At 39.9% G+C, this 11,768-nt stretch overlaps 1 protein-coding gene across 1 annotated transcript in view; it reads left to right on the top strand.

Moving 5' to 3' along the window:
• Positions 1-11,535, top strand: part of TDO2 (tryptophan 2,3-dioxygenase) — a 21,683-nt gene extending 10,148 nt beyond the window's left edge. The window contains exons 6-12 of the mRNA XM_006037978.3: positions 652-838; positions 2,571-2,678; positions 3,682-3,793; positions 4,409-4,466; positions 6,878-6,957; positions 8,019-8,109; positions 10,599-11,535. Coding sequence (XP_006038040.1) covers positions 652-838; positions 2,571-2,678; positions 3,682-3,793; positions 4,409-4,466; positions 6,878-6,957; positions 8,019-8,109; positions 10,599-10,752 — 790 coding nt within the window. The 3' untranslated portion in view covers positions 10,753-11,535. The remainder of the gene's footprint in view (positions 1-651; positions 839-2,570; positions 2,679-3,681; positions 3,794-4,408; positions 4,467-6,877; positions 6,958-8,018; positions 8,110-10,598) is intronic.
• Positions 11,536-11,768: the final 233 nt, after the last annotated feature.

Here is an 11,768-nt window from a genome sequence, read left to right as displayed (position 1 = left end):
AAATTACTTTCTGCATATTATTTAAAAAATAAGCCTTTATAATCATAAGGTACCTATCAATATTTTCTTATAATATGATCAAATCAATGACTTTCAGTCCCATATATGCCAATTCCTCCATCCCTTACATTTGTTCTATGCTTACAAATTAATTCTTCCAGCATGCCATAGGTCTATCCTTTTGAAAAAGACAGCAAAGTAGATATGATCACAAAGCCTGCCTTATTTTTTTGTCCAAAAGAATAATAGTTCCTATTTATAAAATAATATAAACTCTAATGAACATTTTAGATTTTATTCTTTTCCATTTTAAAGATTCAGAAAGAACATCTTTCTTACTTTCTGTTCAGGATGCAGTTGCTAATTCTATTTAGAAAAAAAACCCCTTGTACTGTAATGAAATTTCCTCTTTAAAAACAACATGTTTTCATATTATTTTGCTGGTTTACTTTTAAAAACTTTAAAAATTAGATCTGGCTGTAATCCCAAGCTTTCAACAAAATAAGTAAATGACAATATTATATCAGAATCTACTTAATCTATTTCTAATATGTACGTGTGTCTAATTATCAATAAGAAATTAGGACTAGGAACTCTGCATATTTTTATAATAATAATAATGTCACTGTTTTATCTTTTTCTAATCGCAAGAGATTACTTGAGCCCAGCATCAGGTTTTCAGAGCTTACAGTTTCGATTATTAGAGAATAAGATTGGTGTCCCCCAAAGTCTGAGAGTCCCTTATAACAGAAGACATTATCGTGATAACTTCAAGGGACAAGATTATGAACTCTTGCTTAAATCAGAACAGGAATCAACTCTTCTGCAACTAGTAGAGGTAACAGTTTCTTTGTTGTGTTTTTTAATTCCCTTTTCAATATAAGAAATATTATAAGAATGTAAGAATATGATTTCCATTTCAATATAAGAAACATCATCTGTCTTGGACGTGATTTAAGACTCAGTTCTGTATTGCTTCCCATGCAGATTTACAATTGATTTCAATGATAAATTCTTTTCACTGAGAGGATAACAGAATTGTCAATTTCTTAAACAATCTGGCTGTTTAGATTTTCTTACAGTTTTATATTAAGTTTTTTAAGTAATCCAGATTGTTTTAATTACTGACCCTTAATAATTTCTTATTACCTGAAAAATTTAATTGGATATTAAACACGTAAGTTTCCCTGTGGAATTCTGAATATTCTGCCTATCTGCTGACTATTTATGTCATAAATACACTTGTTCCATTTCACATGGACATAGACTACTTCTAGAATGAGAAAACTGTGAAATATTTCTTCCATGAACAACTAATGTCCTCACTGCTGTGTATCCAAGTGTAAGGGAAAAGGATAAGTGCCAACCCAACACTAGGGGAAAAAAGGGGATGTTGGCAGAATATGTCATTGACATTTATTGTGAGGTGAGTTTGATTTTTCACTCTAAAAAGTTAAGAAGGAAACTATTATTCAGGAGAATAAGTGTATGTTCATGGTCTCTTATGCACGCTTGTACACTCTCTTATACACATACATATACCACTTTTATACAACTTTCCATGGATTAATATGACACACACATTCACAGATAAACAGTTTCCAAGGCATATATCATTTTCTATCAATACTGGGCACATCTACACCAAATGTTGTAATGCGCAGTAGCCTATTCTACTGCACATGAGCACATCACATAAAAAACATGCTAATGAGCAGTAAAATTAGTCTACTGTGCATTAAGCATCACAAAAAAAAATTGCCTTTGCTATTGCACATTAGCATGGGCTAATGTGCCTTTATGTAGTACCTCATATTAGAGGTACTAAACTTAATGCATAGAAGCAAATTACATTAATAAATGTGTAGATGTGTCCAGAATACTGATTCTTTTTATGTAATAATCAAACTATTTTAGATGAAAATGGAAGCAAATGGTGTCCTCTTCAAAGGGAATATAACCAAAGATTTCTGAAGTTTTATTGTATAATTTCCTTTTCAATGATCAAAAGAAATCAAAGACTTAAAACAGAGAGAACTTGCCAATTTATTATTTTGATCAAGGATTGCTATATCTATTTTTATTTCCTAAATTAATGCATGCATGTTTTGCCAGTTAATGTATATTTGAATACAATAAAATAATCAGTCACCCCTGTTTAAGGCTCTTCATATTCAGCACACTTTTGTGACAAGCTAATGCTTATATCATTTCTGTGAGATAGGGTAGTACTTTACCTTCTTTATGAAAGGCAGAAGTGACAGCAAAAGAAGTTGAGGTGACTTAACCAGGTCTTTAGAAGGAGCCTGTGCTAGGGAAGGTACTACAACTGGCGAGTCTTTGTCTCCAACTCTGTGGCTATTTAAGAATAATTCTGAATCTGTTAGATTGTCTGCTGGGCATAATTATACCAGTTGAAATCCCAGTGTAGACCCTAATGTTTCAGTAATGAATACTCACACCAGGAATTCTACTGATATAAACACTGCAGCATAAATATATTATGCTACTTAATTATGCCAAAATGTATTAAATATCACACATTAACATAAAACTTTGTTTTAATAAAGTCATGGCTGGAAAGAACACCAGGACTTGAGCAAGAAGAATTTGATTTCTGGGGAAAATTTCAAAAGAATGTTTTAGAAGGTCTAGAAGAAGAATTTGTAATGATCCAGGTATATATTCTTGATCTAGTAATAAGTGTATGACCAGAAAAATCTTGGAATTTTAATTCCATCTTCACTTTCTGTTTCTTTTCCTTTAATCAATCAGCCTTCAGCAACTTCTAAGGAGAATTGTGCATGCCTTTCAAGCAACTCTAAGCCCCCTTAAAAATTAGCATCTAAACAAGTCTAAAATGTGTGGTACTTTGGGTGATATTTGTTGCCAAAAGGGGGCTGGGGGAGCAGGGAGTGGGTAAGAGTAAAACTGAGACCCGCTGAAATCAGTGGAAGTTTTGCTGTTGACTGTACGGATAGCAGAATGGTATTCCATGTGTTTGCACCTGGAGATCAGAGTAAAACTCTTTTAAGTCCACGGGGCTCAAAGCTTATGTACCACAGTGAAGCAGAGCTGTGGAATTCTATAATTGTTTAATAGGCTGTCCCTTGAGGATATGGCAATGAGGGATACTTGCATGTAGATTACCATGAGAAAAAATGCATATTTTTTAGAGTAAAATACTTAGATGTACAAAAATACCGAAAATATGTGAACATAGTGTCACTCTCTTTTGGCATTTAATTTCTAGTAATGTTTTGTTTTGTTTTGTGTGTGTGTGTGCGCGCGTGCGCACGCGTAAATATTTCATCACAAAATCATGGTTTCCAAAATATTAAATGGATGTTTATATCTTTTTAAAATATGGAGGTCAGGGAGGGCTATTTCTCACAGATGGATTTTGTTTTTAAATAAAAATTAATTGACTGTGCATCTGTGCATATATTAATTTGAATAAGGTGTGACAAAGGGCTAATTACATGTGTCTAAGTAGGGGCATTTTGTGATAATCATGCTTTGCATAGACAGTGGCAAATCTAATAGTCAGTAGATATCCTTCGTAAACTTAATGCATACATTCCTAGAGGTGTAATGCTAAAATCCACAATTTTATAACAGATAATTCAGGAACTTCACATTTTCCCGAGACAAATTATTGTTTTGTTTTGTATTTTAAAGACCAAACCAGAGTCAGAAGAAAAAGAAGACCTGCTGGCTGAACTTCAAAAGCAAAAAGATGTACTGCTTTCATTATTTGATGAAAAGCGCCATGAACATCTTCTTAGTAAAGGCAGGTTACATTTGAGTCTATAAAAAAATACAGTTTAATAAAAATAACCAGACTCTTGCTGAAAACTAATTTAAGGTTATATACAAAAATAAATAGGTTCAAAAGATTTTGATTTTTTCTATCCTCATTTATCATGATAGGGGGGTTTCTAGGTAATGGTAGAATTCAGGGCACAGTCGCTATGGAAGAAAGAATTCTGGGAGTGAAAGATGACAACGTATACTTGTTTTTCTTTCTAGCATATTTATTTTTGCATTTCTAATGTATGGGGAGCTGTGCAGCTTTGTTCATAGAGTGCCTGGTTATGGAATGGAAGGACCTGGGTTTGATCTCAGGTGAGGGTGGTGGGCTTCCACTTATCATTTCCACTTCCAGTGTGCCCTACACAGCCTCTTATCCAAAGGGCACCAAGAGCTACCTGGGGGTAAACGCAGGTAGAGTATGATGCTGACTTCATCACCTTCTTTTCGTGCCATTAAAAATGAAACAATGGAGCATTGCCTCTGCTACTTCAGTGGGCTTCACTGGATTGTAAACAGGACACGTTTAACTTTATTTCTCATATACTGGAATTTCCCAGGAAAATTAACATTAAAAAAATGTATATCTTTGCAGGAGAAAGAAGACTGTCATACAAAGCACTGAAGGGAGCTTTAATGATTTACTTCTACAGGTAATTCCAAGTGATATTCCTTCAATGCTTATCGGGGTAATGCTCATAAATGTATACATAACATGAAGATGGAGTACGAAAGGGTAGATAATGTATTATAGACTGCAGATTGTGTATACAAACAATGTGGAATCAGTTTACTGCAGTTAGTTTTTTGGGAAATTACTCTAGGCCCTGGGCAGAGGCACTGTTTGAAGCACTCTGATGAGTGAATATATCAACATTTATGGCTGAGGTGCTTCAAAAATGATCCTCAGGCCCCCTCACCATGTTACAAGTATTGCACAATTACTTGGTTAATTGTTCAATTACCTGGAGACTACCTACATGTGCAAAGTAGCTATCATATTATAAAAAGCTCCAAGCAGTGATAAATTTAGACCTCAAACATGTGTACTAACTTTACAGCTGATTGCTCTCAAGCTTTAATTTGCATGTGTACCAGTTTTCCCTGTGCCTGGGAGCCCTGTCAGCTGACTGAGTTCCTAGCCATAGCGGTGCACCATGCCCAACATAAAACCACTAAACCCTAGGGATTGTGGCAGCCAGTCCACAGGGGTTGGGGGTTTTACGCGCCCCAGAGCCCTGGGGATCATAGCTGCCATGATCCCCAGGGTCCAGGAGTTTCCACCCTTAAACTCCAGAGGTTTCCGCACACTCCTGGGAGTGTGTGTGTGTGTGGGGTGGGGGGAATCACTCCTGTGGTAACCAACTGGGCTGCATGGGGCTCCCAGCCAGAGAAGCTTGCTTCTTCCTAGTGCAGGAGTCCAGGATCAGCCTCCCTCTGCATCAACAGTAAGGCAGAATGGGATCTAATGTGTGATCCCAGTCACGCCTCCTGCAATGCACATGTGGTATGGCAGGAAGCATGACTGTGTGAATCACGGATCAGATCCCATTGCACCTTTGCCTGCACGTGTAGAGGGGACCTTAGAAAATGAAGAATATCCTTGAAGCATTTCTTTTTGAAATATTTCCTGAAACATATGTATGCTCTAGCAGAGTGTTTCATAGTTGGTAGGGTTGGAAGGGACCTGAGCAGATGATCAAGTCTGACCCCCTGCCATGGCAGGAAAGAGCACTGGGGTCAAACGACCCCGGCAAGGTGTTCATTCAGCCTCCTCTTAAAGACCCCCAGGGTAGGAGCCAGCACCACTTATCTTGGAAGTTGGTTCCAGATCCTAGCCGCCCTGACAGTGAAATAGCGCCTCCTGATTTCTAGTCTGAGTCTACCCTCTGCCAGCTTGTGACCATTATTTCTAGTCACTCCTGGTAGTGCTCGGGGGAGCAGGGACTTCCCCAATGCCTGCTGGTCCCCTCTGACTACTTTGCAAATGGCCACTAGTTCCCCCCTCAGCCTTCACTTGTGGAGGCTGAACAGGTTCAGGTCCCATAGCCTCTCCTCGTAGGGTCTGCCCTGCTGTCCCCTGATCATGCGGGTGGCCCTCCTCTTGACCCTCTCCATGTTGTCCACATCCCTCCTGAAGTGCGATGCCCAAAACTGGACCCAGTACTCCAACTGCAGCCTAAGCAATGTCACACAGAGCAGGGGGATCACCTCCTTGGACCTGTTTGAGATCCATCTGTGGATGCATGAAAAGGTACGGTTGACCTTCCTGACTGCGTCCCCATACTGTTGGCCCATGTTCATTTTGGCATCAATAACGACTCCAAGATCCTTTTCTGCCTCTGCACTGATGAGAAGGGAGTTCCCCAGCCTGTAGGTATGCTGCTGGTTCTTCCCCCCCAAGTGCAGTGTGGCAAGGGTTGTTCAGCCCTCCAGCTTTCTACAGTGCTCTGCTCCCCACTGTACCCCACCGTGGAAAGGAGCAGGGGAGAGCAGGGAAGACTGGGGGGTGACTGTTTTCCTTGCAGTCGGCTATCCTTGAGAATACCTGTAGGTTCTGGAAGCCAACAGGCAGGCAGGAGTTCCTGCTCTCCAGCTGTCTTGGGGAACAGAGCATGCTGGGATGCCACAGGAGGAAGCAATCCCATCATGCCTGCTGACCAAAAAACACCACCACTATATGTTGTCACAATGATTTTGAAGCACTCCAGCATGGGAAAGTTGTATGTTCATATGCTATTGAAATGATCTAAATAGTTGGAGCTCTAACTAGAGTGGAATTTGGACTGCTTCAAATGCAAGACTGTTTTAGGAATATATACTGTAGTTTGGTACTTTAGGTTTTTTAATAGCATATTGTTACAAACATGAAACAGAATGCAACCAACATGTTGAGAAGGTGAAAGAACCTATTGGAATACCTGCTTCCACAAATTTAGGAAAAATACACACAAGTACGTACCTTGCACACTTAGACAAATATAGCATTATAAAACAATAACTGGTAAGTTAGAATAATTTAAGATAAGTGATTTTCTGATGTCTTCACTTTTACTTTTTCAAGAGAGGAGCCTCGCTTCCAGGTTCCCTTTCAACTTCTAACTTCTCTTATGGATATGGATATACTCATGACAAAGTGGAGATGTAAGTTTTCAGACCTTTATTATCACAGAGTCTCTTACAGGAACATAAGAAAATGTCCCTCTTTTTTCCAACTTTATCAACATTTTTTTTCCTACATGAAATTCTAAAGATCTCTCTCTTTTATTATGAAGGCAACTTTTTTTTGGCTAAAAACAGTGTCTCACCTCCTTAATATCTGGTATGTAAATACGTAAGGGCTATCACCTACCATAGTTTAAACAGAAGACTTCCATGATGTGCCTGAGGTTTGGTCAACATTTGTATCTAAAGGACTACTATGTGGGCACATCTACATGCATCTATTAATGTGATGCAATAAATTCTGGCACTTATCAGGATGCTGCATTTACACATGCAGCGGGGACCACAGCATGCTGAGCCAGATCAGAGAAGCCCTGGCTGGCAGAAGGCCCAGGGGAATCAGCCTGCCAGCCTGGGGCTGCTCTAACCCAGCTCGGACTGCTGCAACAGGACTGGCTGGGGCACAAGGGTGCTTCACTGTGGGGCTACCCAGCAAGCATCTCCCACACTGAAGTACCCTGGTGCTGCAACCAGCAGCATCAGTGTCTACATATGCGGTGCTGCCAGGTAAAAAAATTCTGCAGCAAGATAGTACTTGTATCTACAAATACTACCCTGCTATGGAGTTTATTAGTTTTCTGCAACCTAATACTGGACATTTACTGTTGAACTAACTAGGCTACTCTGCAGTAAATGTCTTGTGTAGATGCACCCTGTGTTCCCCATTTCTCATGACTATTCTCAACTCTTTTCTGCCCTTGTGTAGATGACAGATTTTAACAGGATTCAATTCATGATATGGCTGCCAAAAATACCACTCAGCCAGTATGCAACATACTATAGGGCTCCTATCTTCCTGCAGACCTACTGGGTCAGCCTCTCTGTGAAATCTCAGGAAGATGTTCCTAAGATGTCTCTGAGTCCTTCACATGAAATTATGCTAGGATGCATTCCACTGACTGACCAGATTTAATGAGTGTTTGAACTATCAGCACTGTTTAGTTTACTGAGACGCATGCTATTTGGTTTAATTTGCCTAGATAACCATGTCTGCATGGTGCACAGAATGATTGGCAGCAAAGCTGGTACAGGGGGATCATCAGGCTACCAGTATTTGCGTTCAACAGTGAGGTAAGAACAGAGAAATCTGACTTACTTTTCACCTTGCCCTTGCCCTTCACCATCATAATCAGGGATCCTGATTTTCTGTTTAAAAATTGCAAATTCTCTGATTAACCCCCCCCCCCCCAAATCTGTGTTTTTTCACAATTAAAATAAAATGCGACTATATATATATATATATATATATGTATCAGTTGAACACAAGGTTTTATTGATATATTTACAATTTTAAAGCAATTTGGAAGCCTACCACTGCTTTAGTCATTATAAGAACATACCTTCTAAATACCTATATATTTTTGTGGTTGATTTGGAGTTTTTTATCATGGAAATTCAGAGCTTCCCCTACCCGCTTCACTCACCAGGACGTGGGTCCAGCTGTCGTTGTTCCACCCCACTGCTTTGTTGGTGCAGTGATATGTTGGTGCCCTGCCCCAGGCCATGCCCCCACTCCCAAGCCACAGCCCCCCAGCCCTGCCAGTGCCCCTCACTCCTGACCCACAATCCCTGGGCCCTGCTGCTGCCCCTCACTCCCGACTTGCAGTCCCCCAGCCCTGTTGGTGCCTCTCACTCCATACCCACAGGCCCCCAGCCCTGCTGGTGCTTCTCATTCTTGGTCCACAGCCCCCGCTAGTCCTGCTGCCCCATTCCCAACCCCCAGTGTATGAGGAAGGGAGTGGGTGTGTGTCAAGGCAGTGGAGGGGGACCCACAGGTGATGCAGTGGGGGTGGGGGGCATGTGCCTCCCACCAAGATTTCTGTGCCCCCAGTGGGGTGCTAGCTGCAGCCAGGCCGGAGCAAGGAGCTGGTGCTGGAGAGAGTGTCTCACTTCCATGTTGTGGCATATAGACAGGGGCAGCAGCAGTGATGGCAGAGTGGAGTTGTACCCCCATTGCTGCTGGGTGTGCATACAATGCCTTCCCTTGGCAGCCATGGTGGCATGGTGTAGCACTCCCTTCCGCATCAGATCCTGCACACTGGGCCATGGAGACAACTCCTCCAGAGCTGGTCCAGCCCCACTGCAACCCTGCGCCTTGCTGTGGGCACAGAAATTTTAGGGGGTATGTGCCCTTGCCACCCCCCTGCCCATGTAGCCTCTTCCCTCCTACCCCGCGTGGCCTGTGCCCCTTCCCCCAACCCCCCTGACCATCCCTCACCCCCATAGACTTACCTGAAGCAAGCTGCTTTCCAGTGCTGCCCAGCCACCACATGCATGTGTGAGTGCACATGCATGTGGCACCCCCTGCCTGTTTGCCCTTCTACCACTCCTTGCAGCCTGGAACTCTGCCAGCCTACAAGGGGAGCCCACAGTTTCCTGCATTTTTCTCTTTTAAAGGGGGAAATCTGTGATTTTTCTCCTTTAAAAAAGAAAATCCATGCTTTTCTGCAGTGAACAGAAAACCTGGATCCCCGATCATAATTGATATACCTCATGCAGGTTTTGTGGTGAGCAAATGTCCAAACTGTTTAACAATGACTAGGTAGCTAGTATGTTATTACCTCTACTTTAGTAAACTAATCAGATCGTTACCTTGTCCTCTTCCTGACTTTATATTTTATTTTGTCCACTATTCTTCTCGTATTTCTCTCAAGATAGGTAGATTCTAAGATGGTTGGGGACAACAGTTTTTCTCTATCAGCATGTTGTACAAGGGGTCTGCTGCCCCAGAAGGTCTTTAGAAACCACTAAAATAGAAATGAATAAATAATCATTCTTTTGCACCATGTACAATCCTTCAACTTTAATCAGATTACCTAAACTGGAGACATTGTGTTCTCTGCTATTGGCAGAGTACTAGAGATGGCTGGAGTAAAATGCCCTGTCATTCAGCAGTGCTATTTTGTCCACCCAAATCACTGCAGGAGTGTAGCTATCCTGTTTCTGGTTTCAGAATAAGATATTATGTAATAAGTGATTTTCAAACTACCTGGATATTAGCAACTGTCCCAATATTAGTTCAGCTCCCTGCAATGATATCTAAGATACAAGTCATCATTAATTTTATAAAACAAACAGAACCTGGGTTGGTAGGGGTTTTAATTTGGTGTCTGAATACAGTAATATCTTGAACTAATAAAGCTCTACAAAATGTTTTAAAACTTCAGTCAACTGAAACAATTTTAAGTCTGTGTAGACTACGAATAAAAGCAAGAGCACAAGTGGTGTTGACTAGCAATCAAGCAGTTTTTTGCTGAGTGTTTTGTGCTTTGCAGCTCAAAACTAAAAAATATCAGGGTACAAGAGCCCATATTGTAATTAAATAAAAGTAACCTTTTGCATTCAGTTTGTTTGAGCTGCCATGCTCAATGAAAAACACCTGAAAACATTACTAATGGACATTTCCATTAGAATATTATGGGGCAATGCTGACACAGTATACCCCTCAAACACTAGGGAGGTCTTCTGGTTAGGTTCCCATAATTAGGCTGTGTATGGGTTGAGTAGTGGCTCCTCTAAGCCAACATAACAATATTAATGCATTTGATTTTATTTTTCAGTGACAGGTACAAAGTGTTTGTGGATCTGTTCAACCTTTCAACATTTTTGGTGCCAAGACACTGGATACCAAAGATGAACCCAACCATTCATAAATTCCTTTACACAGCAGAGTATTGTGACAGCTCTTACTTTAGCAGTGATGATTCAGATTAAAAACAACTCTACCCAAGTGATCCACTTTGAACTGTAATGTGACCTGATTCTGACTCTCCATGATGTCCTTTGAAATATAATAAATATTATAAGGCATGTATATATATTTATAAACAGCAGGCTAAAAGCATTTTAAGAATGTGATGAAATTCTAGATACATTATGAATAATGTGATTTACAGGTATTGCAAACTAAATGTTTACGTTCTTTTTAAAATAGTGCAAAAATAGAGAGAGAAGGCAGTTGAAACGAACAGAATATACAGAGATTAAAATGTCACTTTAAGTTAAAAACACAGGAAGTGCGTCTACACAAGATAGTTTAGTGCGCAGTAAAGTGTATTTACTTGGTTCATATTTATAGCTGCATTTCTATTAGCTTGTGTAATGGAAGTGGACTAATCACTTTCCATTCTTTTAGCTTATTTCTAGTCAACTGCTGTCAAGTCCTTAAGCATAGTGTTGCTAGGGGATACTTATTTACTTTAAAATTGTCCCTACTTGGAATATTTTTTTAAATGTTATTTTTACTGGGCATAGGTTTTTTAGAAGGTAACTTTAGAAAAATCCAAAGACAGAGCCAGCCAAATTGAACCTGATAATTTCCCTGAATATTTTATCTGAGAAGGGGAAAAATATTTTGGAATCCTGTGTGCCTTAGCAACACATACAAATGTAATTATAAAAAAGTAACATCTTTTTAGACAGAACTATCTACTAGTCTGTTATACTTGATCTTTGTAACCTATAAACAAAGCACTTCATTTTCTACTTCAAATAAAACAGGTGTTAAAAATTAACGCTCTTTACTCCTTATTGTTATTTCCCTTACTCAAATGAAGTTAGTGATAGTAAACCATACCAGAATAAAGGCACTTAGAAATCTTTTGTTTACAACAGTGGTGCAGCAAAAGTGGTAGTAACACGAAGTTTTATCATGTTATCCTGACAATTTGCCTCAGTTGAGACCTTAATGCATTACCTCAAAGGAAACGGAAATCCTGAGTATTCATTTT

Source organism: Alligator sinensis, unplaced genomic scaffold (genome assembly GCF_000455745.1).
Source record: "Alligator sinensis unplaced genomic scaffold, ASM45574v1 scaffold478_1, whole genome shotgun sequence".
Classification (NCBI taxonomy): domain Eukaryota; kingdom Metazoa; phylum Chordata; order Crocodylia; family Alligatoridae; genus Alligator; species Alligator sinensis.
The sequence above is the reverse complement of the archived record's forward strand: the minus strand, read 5'-3'. Positions and strand labels throughout refer to the sequence as shown.